At 34.2% G+C, this 13,460-nt stretch overlaps 1 protein-coding gene across 9 annotated transcripts in view; it reads left to right on the top strand.

The window, feature by feature from the left end:
• The window catches only part of Cyb5r4 (cytochrome b5 reductase 4), a 94,333-nt gene that overhangs the window by 45,726 nt on the left and 35,147 nt on the right, over positions 1–13,460 (top strand). For 7 of the 9 annotated variants that reach the window (XR_015441560.1, XR_002388013.2, XR_015441561.1 and 4 more), the window contains 5 exons: positions 5,321–5,350; positions 8,424–8,484; positions 9,617–9,674; positions 11,192–11,285; positions 12,886–12,918. Coding sequence is in view for 4 of the 9 variants with exons in the window: in XM_021240738.2 (XP_021096397.2) it covers positions 5,321–5,350; positions 8,424–8,484; positions 9,617–9,674; positions 11,192–11,285; positions 12,886–12,918 (276 nt within the window). In the remaining 5 variants the exon portion in view is untranslated. The remainder of the gene's footprint in view (positions 1–5,320; positions 5,351–8,423; positions 8,485–9,616; positions 9,675–11,191; positions 11,286–12,885; positions 12,919–13,460) is intronic. The other 2 variants (XR_002388014.2, XM_087188080.1) reach the window with 1 other exon arrangement.

Below are 13,460 nucleotides of genomic sequence, written 5' to 3'. Positions count from 1 at the left end.
GAGGCAGGAGCATCTCGGAGAGTTGGAGGCTAGCCTGGACTATGTGGCGAGACCCTGTTGATATAGGGGAAGAGATGTAACTCCCGAACCTGCTAAATATACAAAACACGAGTTCATGCTCTCTAAAATCGAAGAATGAATTCTAGGAACAACAGAGGTTAAGAGTAGGAAAAATTTATTGGGAGAAAGAAAGCTTCTGCCTAAGAGAGACAGAAGAGGGACCGGAAAGTGGGTTGCCCGCTCACTCCACTTTTCAAAGATATTTTATACAGCAAAGCCATGTGGTGAGGTGGGTACAAAGTGGGACAAAACTATAAGACCCAATGGAAATTAACAAGGTGAGCATGAGGTGGGACAAAGCCATGACCAGTCAATAAGATTGTAAGTACAGTCACCCAGGTAATATTGATTAAATGGGGATCAAATGGGGGAGCAAGTCACACAGCAAGCATACAAGGATTTTTGGTAAGGGTGGGGTTAAGAGATATTTCCTGGAAAGGCTGGGCTAAGACCTTGGCCCACCAGCAGGTGATTGATACCTATTTAGAATATCAATCACTGCTATTTATCCCCAGAGGGAGCACAGTGGTATAGTAGTTTCTCTCCTTTTACAATTCTGGCCTTCAGTGAATGTGTCTTGATTGTCCCTAAGATATCTAATTAATCTGCAATACTGTCTCAAAAAACCAAAACCAAACAAAACAAAAGAAAAATGGATTAAGGAATAAATACACTAATTTTAAACAAAAACAAGAATGAAACCTACATTGGGTTATTAGGGGTTCTGTTTAAAGATATGAAAGAATTTATAAAGGAAAAAATGCTTATTAAACACCTTGTAGAGAACCAAGGAACCTTCTAGCAAGGATGAAAAAAGGAATCTACAACCTGGTAAATTTTCGATGTTTTGAATAAGATCCCTCATGTTAAGACTGAGCTTATCTGATAGTTAAATGATACTAACTTTTTAGAATAAGAACAGGAGATGAGATATGTAGCTACAAGTTAAACATAAAACATTCAAATATAAATTCTCAGGATCTTCTTTCTAGAATGCTTTTTTTCAAGACATTCTAACAAATATCTACATAGTGTATTTTCAAACCTTAGCTAAAATATTACTTCCTCAATGGAGTCCTTTTAAATTTCTTCCAAGTAGAGGTACTTCTCTGTGCTCCTATAACGCCTTCTATGTACATTTTGCCATTGGATTCTAGGAACTTTTTTTCTGGTACCAGAGATCGAACTCAGGATCTTGCACTTGCAAGGCAGATGGTGGCACCACTGAGCCAAATCCCTGGCCCTCTAGGAACTTTTTAATTTCTTCTTTGATTTCTTTTGTGTGTGTGTGTGTTCCATTGATTTCAAGTGTGAATTACTGAATCTCTAAGTGTTTGCAAAGTTTCTGTAGTTTCTTTTGCTATTGATTACTACTTTCATTGTACTATGCTATTATTTCAATTCTTTTTTATTTGAGCATGGTTTATGATCTAAAATGTGGTCTGTTTTGGAGAAAGTTCCATGTGCTGCTGAGAAAAATATGGTTTAAAGCACTTTATCTAAAATAGGATAGTTATTCCTGCTTGCTTCTGGGCTTCTGTTGCATAGAGTATCATTTTCTATCTTTTCACTTCAATCTAAATGGGGTTTGGTTTTGTTTTGTTTTTGATGATGTGTATCTCTTGTAGGGAACATATAGTTGGGCTTTGTTTTATGATCTAATCTTCTAGTCTGTATCTTTTGATTGGGGCATAAAGACCATTTGCATTGAGAGTTATTACTGAAACGTATTTACTAAATCCTTTCATTGCATTGTTTTTCCATTCCTGATTGCTTTATTTTTCCCTTTTGTTTACTCTCCCAGTAACATGTATTCTTTTCTTTCGGCTCTTTGGTGATGTTGGTCTCATTGTCTTTGTGTAGGATTCTCTTGAGTATTTTTACAATGCTGACTTGGTTATAAATTTCTTTACATGCTATTTTCATCAAAAGCCTTTATTATATGTCTCCATAAATTTTGAAAGGTAATTTTTCATGAAATATTAATATAGGTTGGCAGTTGTTTGTCTGTCTGTTTGTTTGTTTTTAAGGGGTTGACAACTTCTAAGCTCTCCTGGCCTTTAAATTTTGTTCTGAGAAATCAACTGTAAAGTTAATAGGCTTGTTTTTATAAGCTACTTGGTATTTTTCTGTAATATAGGCTGTTATCTTTTCTTTCTGAGATTTTAACTATTTGATAATGACTATTTGTGGTTTATATGTCTCACTTATTTGGAAGTTGAATCCTTTCCTTAGAGTTAGAAATCTTTTGCTATGATATTATACCTTTTGTGTTATCTTCTAAGCTTTCCTTAATTTGTACAATTCCTAGCTTGGTTTTTTGAGTGATATTGCAACTGTTAGCTCAAGTTTCCATGGTATTTTGTTATTTTTATGGTATTACTAAGTACATGATCTGTTATATCAACCTTATCTTCTAGTTCTTATACTTTCTGCTCACTTTAGCCATTTCTACTTCTTTATATCCTGCTTTTTATATCCTGGGTTTCTGCTTAATTTCTTTTCATAATCTCTGATTCTTTACTAAAATAGTCATTCATATCTTGTGTAATTCAGTCAGCCTTTGTATCTTCTTTAAGATCATATTTTATTAATTAAATCCTTTATCTCTTTACATCTTTAAGGTGACTGAACATCTTATAGATTTATTTGTTTCTTCTTTGATCTCTTCAAATATTTAACCATTTGGCTTTTTAACAGTTCTTTGCCTGTGACTTCCTCCACTTTGGTTTCTGTGAGAACAGCTTTTATTTTCTCATATTTCTGTTGTTTTTGTGCTGAGGCTTGAGGATCTATTAGAGTAGGAAAATTCTGTCACTACTGTGGCAATCTCTTTTGTTAGTATATATTTTCCTGTTGTGTGACCTTGTCTTTGGTTATGTTTTGGTGTTTATATACCTTGTTAACCTACTCAGTGTAATCAAATCAGTCACAGTTGCTGTGTGGTAAAGAGAGAATCACTGTAGGCTATTTCAGCATCTACAGAATGAACCATATATCAATCAAGTAATTTAAAATTTAACAATCACACCACTTTTTCAATAACCCAAAGAGTCTGTGTTATACAGTATTAATGACAAGTATGGTGGAATATAGAGGATGAAGGAAAGGAAGAGAATAGTTCAGAAAGTAGGAGAGTAGAAAAAAGAATAATAAATGAAAGAAATAAAAGAGATAGGACTTTGTTGATATTTTTATATCTGGAGTGCAGGACTGGTGGAGAGGGAGTTTGAGAGGTTACTTGCAGGGGGAAGAAAAAGAAGAGGGAGTCAAGTATAATTGGAGATGAAGGGAAGTTGTGAGAAGGTCTGAACCAATTAATGTGCTATAGAAAGCTTGTGTTTGAATCCTCTGTACACAATTTTTTGTGAGAAGTAACCTGACCTGCCAATGAAGTTACTATTTAAACTAAAACACTAATTGTTATTCCCCTTTTCACATATGCAAACACCTATACGGGTAAAAAAATAAAAGAGGGAGGGAGTGAGAGGAAGGGAGGGAGGGAGGAAGAAGGGAGAGAGAAAGGGAGGGAGGGAGGAAGAGAGAGGGAGAGACAGAACCACACATATACAAAGAATCCTTTCAATCCTCCCCATACTACAGTCAGAATTTGACCAGTGTCCTATACCCACTGTGTTCACAAATGGAGAAACTTTGACTTACAGCAGTTTGGAGGGCCTGAAGTCTAGGGATTAAGTCATGGAAGTTAAGTGTGTTTGTTTGTGCTTGAGCTGTTCCCCTCTTAGGATTTCTTCTCTTGCTTGCCAGTGAATGGAGAGGCTTGAGGGTCCAGATTTCCTGGCTCTCAGTTTCTCTAGTGCCCTGATCTGCGAATATCTCCTTTGCCAGGCTCCCTGACCCAGTGAGGAGGGAGTTAGGACAGAAGAGCACTGGACAGTGGCTGCTGGGCTAGGTTCAAGTTGCAGCAGCCTGGTTGCTGCTGCTATACTAGGCTTTGCCCCTCAGTTAGATATTTTTCCAAGATGGCTTGTTTTCTAGACCTGGTGTAAATTCCATATATCAAGGGTTGGCCCTGCTTCTTATTCTAAATATCCTTGATCCTGGAATTCATCTGGGAGGCTTCTTCAAATTGCCTTCCCATATTCGGGTCTTTCTTCATCCCCCCATTTCCAAGTACCAATGCTTCCCAGGGTGCACCTTCAGGGGAAATACTGCTGTCTCTACATTACATGATGGGATCTTGTAATTTTTATTCTTAAGTTAGAGGATTGGATGATAATTTGCTCTGTGTTAAGATCCCTTTTAATTATTAAATTTTGGTATAATGGGGAAAATGAAAAAGAATGGTCATCTGGGCTCCTTGTGATTATTTTGTGACAGATGAGTGAAGTAGAGGTAATTATGAAATTTCTAGTGATTAGAAAATAGAATACAAAACATTTAAAAGCTTTGAGTATGTTACTTTCTTTTTCTATAAAACATGGTGATTAATGTTAACAATTAATGTCTTTCAATTTAACTACTTAGATACTTTATGTTAACTTATTATCCTTTTTAAGGTTTTTAAAAATTCTAACAAGTTGCTAAGGGCTTATCTTGACCATAGTGGTATAATATTTGTGATTTTTAAATATAGCATAACTTTGTGAATTTGCTGCCATCCTGAAAGAAAAAAATTTTTTTTTCTGGGCCTTAACTGATACTTGCATATGAGCCTATTAACATATTTTCATCATTTTAGCCATCTTAAACTTGTAGTAACAATATTTATTTTTAAGTACTGTTATCAATAAAAAGGAAGATAATAAAGTCTTTAGTTGGGTTATTGACATGTGTGTTCTGTTTTATAGAGAGTATAGTCTAATAAATTCTGTTTAGATTAATTTAGAATATGATATCCTGGACAAAACTTAGGGTTTATATGTTCTCAAAGAAAATAACTGGGGGTCTGTAGCTCAATGGTAAGCTCTTATGTAGCATTCCTGAGACCCTGTGTTTAATTCTCAATACTGGGGTGAGAGTGGGAGAGAGTAACCAAAACATTAGAAAAAAATACCAAAGAAGTAGACTGAAGAAGTAGAAAAATCCCACTGAAATAAGAGACAAACATCTAGAGAAATAGCATGGGAATTTTCAGAGGTGAACCTTCCTTATTTGAATCAAAGGCCATCGGTTGTATCTTCAGACATTAGAAGCCCTTCAAAAAAGGGCTAATATGGTTAAACCAGTAAAATGTGCTGATATTCTCTTTGACATTATAGTATTCTTAACTGATTTTTTCCCCCAAATCACTATACAGACTATCATGAGGAAAAGAGAGTCTTAAATGGTAAGTCACATTAATCTTTTTAAGTCATATTAATTTTTAATAAAAATTTCTTTACAGAATTATCTGGGGTATTTAGATTTTTTCAGTACAAAAGATATATCTTTATTTACCCAAGCATAGAGAATGACAGAACTTTATGGGCCCCTTGGATCATCCATTACTCTTAAAATAATTCCTTCTGTGGCATTGCTAAGCACATGTTCATCTGCCCAAAGCTTGAATAATTCTAATGATTAAAACAAGACTGAACAGGTCATCTCTCTCAGGCATGTGAGCTCACCTCCAGTGTTGGTACGTAAATGCTGAATAGCGTGTTAATGTACTCTTCTGAGCTGAGCAGCCCTGGCTTCCCCAGCCATTCAGTGTGACTTGGTATTGTGACTGACATTGTTCCCCTTCTCCCAGAATTTGAAGTGCTGATCATTACTGACTCATGAAATGCTTGCAGCTTCTCTGACTGAACTATATTATTGTCCATTTAGAAATAGATTTTTTCCCATTTGTAAAAGAAAGCTATAGAAGTGCAGTTCACAGATTACCAGATGAGTTAGTGTCTTTTTTGATTAAAGAAATGGTTTGTGTTGTAATTTATGATACCTGAAGCTGTTATCTGATTAACACTGTGTTAACCAAAAGACTGAGCTCAGGTTTCACCTGGTGATTGATTCTTTTGTGATACTATGAAAACAATCATTGCTTATTATTAATGAACCTTCTTTCCCACCACATGTGGCTTTACTCTTCTGTTCATCTTCCTTTGAATGCGTTGTATTTAACTAATGTCACAGTCAGAGGTGGAGTTAAAAATGGATTTTAGCACACCACATTGATCTGGCTAGCACTTTCTGGAACTTGGGCCCTAAAAGATTGGAATATTATGTATTGTTTGCAGCAGCTTACATTTGAGTCATTTATGTCTATGTGCTAAGTCTGTTTTCAAATGTGATCTGTCTGGCTTCTTTCATTATTCCAAAAGCTGCTTTAAATACTGAGTGGGATAGACTACTTTTGTATTCCATTAGAAACCTGATCCTTTCAAATTGGTATCAGTTGGTTAGTCTGTACTTTTGGAAGAAGAACATTCATTCAGTCCACTTTACTTGTTTTTCTCCATCTCATATTTACCCCATATTCTTTTATCTTATCCAGAAGAATATTATATAAGGTTTGTTTCTTTGGTTTTCTTTCTATAAATGATGAAATTAAGACACATTCTATGGCATATGACATTATTTTGTTCTAATAAGTTATATTTTATGGTACAGTATAGTTTTTTAATAAAAGATATCTGGAAGTTATCTCATTTGTGATTTCATAAGGTTTGAAGAGGAAATAGTGCTTTACATAAGTTCATAGTGTGAACACTTGAGCTTAAATCCAGATATTTTAGTCCTAATCAAGTCATACAAGATCAAAATTGACTTAAAATTTATGAATTCAGTTGATGACTTTTTCTCACAGAAATTTTTAGACTGTGATGCATGTGTTATTTATATACTTTGCACATGTCCAAAAGAGAAATGACGTTATTCTCTTAATAAAATATTTTTCAGTATTTCTCAAATAATTCAGTAGCCATCTTTCTTGCTATTACCATTTTTGGAGAAAGAATTCTTTTAGTCTTTGGTTTCTTATACCTATAGTTTGTAGTAAACATTGTTCTTTTAGGGTCCACACCTAGTTAATTCACGCCTTTTGTCCTGTTGTGACATCTCTGAGGCGTCCTTTGTTTGTCTGAAAATTTAGTGTGCTCTACAGTTACTGGGAATGGATAAGGCCTAGGCTCAAACCTCACCCTCAGCCTCATTTTGAAAAATACACCTGTGACTGCATCTAAGCTTGTGTGTAAGCAAAGGCTTCTGTGGCTAAAGACTGGAGAACCGCTAACCTAGCTTGTCTCTATGGTGTCTCCCAACTCTAACTTTATATAATTACTTTGAGAACTCTTTTTAAAAAATATTTATTTATTTATTTATTTATCTACTTATTTATTTATTTATTTTTGGTACCGGGGATGAACTCGGATCCTTGCCCTTGCGTGGCAGGTGGCAGAATCACTGAGCTAAATCACTGGCCTAATTTGAGAACTCTTAACACCCACTATACTAACCATTAATTTTTTTCTGCAGTTTGGGAAATAATATAATTAATGTATTGACTTACAAAAGTTATTTAGTAGCAATAGTTTTTTTCCAAACTGAATCTTGCATTTAAAAACAATGCACTTCTGTGATGGGAGGAAATTAATATTTCAGACATTGATGTTTCAGAGTTCATCCATGTCTCTGAGCTTTCTGAAATGATTTTAAAATCAGTTTCAGTGTACTCTTAAAATGCTATGTTGATGCAGACCCACAAGAATGAGTAAAATGTACAGAGAAACACCACATGTTGGTGAGGTAATAGAGCAACTGGAACTCAAAAGTATAAATTAGTACTACCACTTTGAAGAGTATGTACTAAAGCTAACACCCTATATACCCACCAGAAATGTACATATAGGAATGTACACGTGCATATACAAGAATATTTATAATAGCATTATGCATAATAGCCTGAAACTGGAAGAGTCCAGATGCCCATCAATATAATGAATAAAGTATGTACTTATATGATTTAATGCTATTCAGTAATAAAAAGCAACAAACTCGTGATCCATTCAAAAGCATTGATAAAATCTCAGAAAGTTCTTGGTTTGGTTTATTGCTTACTATCAACAATGCTTATTTGCCAAAAGCTTGTAATATCTATAATGTTGGCCAAAAAGGCCAGATCAAAAGGGACACATTTTATTTATTTCATATGAAGGTTATATGTAGGCAAAAACTAATCATGGTGTTGAAAGTCACAATAGTGGATACTCTTTGGAGAGGGGCACTACTGGAGGGACACAGAGGGTATTGGTTACATGAGTGAGTGTGTTTGAATTTATGAAAATTCATTGTGAACTACATTTATAATTATGTACTTTTACATATGTATATAATAGCTCAAGAAGTTAACTGAAAAGATAAAAACGTTTTTAAGTGCTTTGTAGTTGAATTGTTGGTATTTTGTTGTTTTCTCTGTGAAGGTATGCTTCCCAAGACCCAAGTAGCAGGTACACTTGCCAAAGAAGGTCCTAATTCTCCAAGGTATATATTCTTGTTTTACTTTTTTAAAGCTAAATCAGTTCTACACAAAAATTACACGCATTTAAAGAAGAAAGGATCTCTAGGTTTGATTATTATTAATCATTCTTTTTTAACACATCAACTGCATTATACAGTGCTTTATTTATTAGATGTTGGTGAATGAGCTGTTCTAAAAATGTGAATTGAAAATGTAACTGAAGTTTGATCCATTTTACAGCATTTTAAAAATTTATTTGAAATTTTTTTCTGTTTAAATAAACATTCATCATAGAAAACTTAGAAAATACAAAGAAATACAAAAGCATGTGATAAATGCATGTGGCTCACTAACCTTAGATATATACTCTTAATATTTGACTTATTCCATCTAGTTTGTCATACAATGTGTCTACATTATACTATTTTTATAATATTGATATTATACTATACTCTTCTTTGAGGAATTTTTGTTTTACTACATATTCTGTGAAAGCATTTTTTTGCATTTCATCATATGACCAGTGTATAAATTTCATTTAACTTTATTCAATTTTTGTATATCTGGTTCATTTATATAAATTTTAATGAAACTCTTTCAAAGTGTATTGGACACCAATTATCTTAAGTAGTTAACACCAAATTTAATAATGCATATATATTTTTGCTAATGATAAATACCTTCAGAGTTGTACGTTTTCTTTATAGTTCTTTCTCTTACTGCCTTTCTCCACCAGTATAGATTATTCTGTTCTTCGCAAAACATAATATATTGTTATTGCTCTAATAAAAGAAGGTTTTAGTAGGAAGATGTTTAACTTTTCACAAGAAAGTGTCTTAGGGCCAGGGATTTAGCTCAGTGGTTCCAGCGCCTGCCTCGCAAGTTCAAGTTCCCAAGTTCGATCCCTGGTACCAAAAAAAAAAAAAAAAGAAAGTGTCTTAACTATATTGTTTTTACTCAAAAACTTGGAAGTATATTTAGAAATAATTTCAGCTATTTAATAAAGCATGTAAAATGCTATGGTAATTGTTTATTTAGAAAAAGTTTAAGCTTAGAGAAATGTATTTCTCACTGTAAATTTTAAACATGTAATGATGTTATGTGTTAATGGACACCATCATCAATATAATTATTTGTTCTCTTAATATTTTGCAGCTATGACTGGTTCCAAACAGACTTTTTAGTCACCATTGTCATATATACTAAACAAAAGGTAAATATATCATTAAAAATCAGGAAAAAAGTAAACACTTAATAAATGTTAATAAAATGTTATTCATGTGCCAAGTCCTTTTCTAAGCACTTTTCTTACATTATTTATTCCTTACAACTCTGTGAGGTAGATAGTGTTCTCACTCTTTTACACATTAAGCAGGAAGATTAAATAATTTACCCAAAATTACACACTAGATAGCTGATCTAGTGTTGGAACCAGGGCAGTCTGGCTCCTGCCTCATATGTTCCTATCAACCATGCTATGGACTCTTAAACTAGACTAGAAAGTATTTTATATGCTTCTCTGTGATTTTTTTAAAAAACATGGATGACAAAAGTGAATCATAGTTAAGTTCATAAGAATAAATTTTCTGGAACATAAACGTGGATAAGAAAGACTGCACCACTGTGCCTTAGCATTTTTAAACCACTAATGGTGTTCAGATGCCCTTTTTAAACTAAAGTAAGTCTTTATCGTAATACCTCTTTTATATAAGGTACTGTCAGGATCTAGTAATGGACCAGATATATGGAGAACTGGCTTTCACAGAGATCACAGTTGAGCTGGAGAATTGGATAAATAAGCAGATAACTTAAAATCTTCAAACACATTTTCCAGTGACTATTGAGGTTCCTACATGTAGATTAAAAGACAAGTTTTGACAGCTAGGAATTTAGAGTATCCTGCTTCTGTGGTAGCAGAACCACATCTGAGCCCATGAGTTCCTATGACTTGCAGCATGATTTGACCATTCTGTAGAAGTGACCAGCCTTTGCCTGAAATAACCAAGAGAGCCAGAGAAAGTACTTGGCCCACCTCCTACTCCTCATTATTGTCTCCTCATCAAACATCCATAAGGAAGATGGCAGGGTCCAGGAGGTTGGAGTCCGTTCTCACTGATAATATGGGGGGATGCATAGGTATCTGGCTAAGGGAAGAGGAAAGGTTTCCATAGAGAATAATGTATTTAATATATTTTGTAAATAATAGGTACTGAAATGTCTTGCATCAAGACAATGTAGAAATTAGAAACATCTAAAATTTGTTAGTGAATTAATTTTTTGTAAGCTGAGGTTGAACGGTTATTCAGTTTCCCCAGCATCACATAATAGAGGAATAATTAAAATAATTAAACACAAAAATCTTGGGTTTTGGTCTGATTCTACTTTTTTGCCATATTGCTTACTCTCCAAATATTTATTGAGTATCTCCTAGATGCCAAACAATGCTTTAAAGGTATTCCCTTAACTTATAACTTAGGCTACTGGATAAGGTGATATTAAACAGATATATATATATATATATATATATAATTAAAATTGTGGTAAGTATTTTGAAGAAGAACTAATTTGTATGACAGAAAAAAATCAAAACAGGATTAACATCTATTCAAATTCAGGGTTCTATAAAATAGTACCATTTGAGCTTACACTTCACCTTAAAGGAGGAGTTGTGGAAGTTTAGGGGAAAACTTACTTTTAATTTTTCTAACTTTGCTTTGCTTTCTGTTTAAGGAAATGGGTTTAGATTCAGTAATAGTTGATCATCAAGATGACTCCTTTAGAGCAGAAACACTTATCAAGGATTATTCGTATTTTATCCATATTGGTGAGTACCTTATTGAGCTCCTATTGTCTATGATTATGGCAATCACTTTTTCTATAGTCTATGTAGCTATAATATTTTATCTACTGTTTTTATTTTGATTTGTCATTTTTGATCAATTTTTTATATTAATTTCTTTATACTAGTACAAGTGCTAGCAAATGACAGTGTGATCTTACCTTTTCATGTTAAAGCAATTAGATGCAGTTGGAATCAATAATAAATTAGTTGGACCAGTTTTCATAACTTTCCAGTACTTGACACTTAGCAAGTCTTTGGTGGCATGGTGGTCACATGCTCCTCCTGAGTAGTCATCACTAGGTGACCCATTCCACTGGCCTGTATCTTGCCAGCTTTGCCATAGGAAGTCTGAGGCTGCGACAAAACAGCCTGGGCTTCAAGTTTGTACTGTTTCCCTCAGCCTCTTGTCTCCTTATGATCTGAGCCACCCATATTATTCACTTCTGTCAATTTTGAAAAATTACAGATCTATCAGAAGAAAGCAATCAGAGCTAAAATCTAGAGTCCAAGATAGGACATTTTAATCCACTTCTCACCTGTAATGAACTGCACTTAAGGTTTTCACTGTTTTTTCCTTTTATGATATGATGATGAATTTTTTAGTAAGATAGAAATAGCACACACTCAAAAACACAAACAAAAAAGTCACGGTGCTTTAAGCATGCATTTTTACGTAAAGGAAATTTTGGTTAATTTGCAAAACATAGGCTGAAATTCTCCATACCCCAGTTGACTTAGGTTTCTGCTTACCACTTTGCAACATTAATGAAGTGTCTTTAGTTCTGAATTTGGTCAGAGCTGATTCCCACCTCCCTCCATCCCCATTTGTCAGTTTCACCAACCTCAAACCTTTTTTCTTTTTGAAACAAGGTCTCACTGTGTAAGCTGACCTTGAATTCACTATGGAACACAGGCTGGCCTCAGACTTGCCATGATCCTCTTGCCTCAGCCTCCTAAGTGCTGGGATTGCAGGCATGCTCCACCACCCCTGGCCAGAGCAAATATTTGTAAAAATATTTCTTACATCTCCCATTTCTAGAATGTAAGTTCCATAAAGACAGAGTCATATTATTCTCTTATTAATCTTTGTATTTATAATACCTGGAAAGTAACTGGTATTATTGTCTAGATTCTCAAGACAAAATTTTTTAAATAACTGGGCATTTAGCTTAAGAGAACAATAAGAAAAGAAATAGTCTAGACTTAGGCCTGATCTATGTTCATATGAAAACGCACTGGGTGTGCATGTTTCAGGTGCTGCTGCCTTCCACTCTGGCCTACTCAGTTCTTGCTTTGTAACACTGTCAGTATGGGACCATGGCTGGACTGGTATGAGTTATTGGCCTATGGGTAGTTCAGTATTTACTCTTCAGTTGATAAGCAGATAAATAGAAAAATAGAAAAATACATATTTAAATAATCTGACTCAATTTCATTTATATATAATTTCTTTTAGTCTCTCAGAATGTTTCTGTTGACTTGAAGGATTTGAAATAGTGCATAAAAATGATCTTATATGGTATTCATAAACTGTATGGACTAATTTTAAATTTTTAACAAAATACTTTTTTTTCTATTTCAGGGCTAAGCCACGAGGTTGAGGAAGATTTTTCTGGTAAGCTTCCAAAACTTCATATATGTGGGTACACTCAAATACATGCGCATACACACACACGCACACAGGCAGAAAGAACTCAGCATTTGTCTTATTTTTCATATGTATGTTTTCATGTTACAAAAAAAAGTGGGATATTTTCTATATAAACAAATACATTAATTTCAAAATATACTCCTGGTTTCTGCTTTTTCCCCTTTTTTTCTTTCTTTTCGTTCTTTTCAGCCCTTTATTTTCCTTTTTCTCTTCTTACAAAAATGAAACTAAAGATTCCTGTATCTTTTCCATTTTTCCTTCCTCCTTCACTTAAGCCCTCCTCATCATATGCAGCCTTTAGATATACACTACACCACACAGTTTTTTCCTAGGTGTGTTTATTTAAATGGTTAATGTTAACAGAGCATACTGAAACTATGACAGTTGCTGCATATATCTTTGCAGTGTGGATTTTACACAGCTCTTTAACAATCGAAGCCTCGGCCAGGAATTTAGGTCAGTGGTTCTGGTGCCTGCCTCGCAAGCACAAGGTCCTGAGTTCGATA

Source organism: Heterocephalus glaber, unplaced genomic scaffold (assembly GCF_053883595.1).
Source record: "Heterocephalus glaber isolate CG9 unplaced genomic scaffold, H.glaber_assembly_v1.0 deba00001523, whole genome shotgun sequence".
Classification (NCBI taxonomy): domain Eukaryota; kingdom Metazoa; phylum Chordata; class Mammalia; order Rodentia; family Bathyergidae; genus Heterocephalus; species Heterocephalus glaber.
This window is presented reverse-complemented; position numbering and strand designations above follow the sequence as displayed.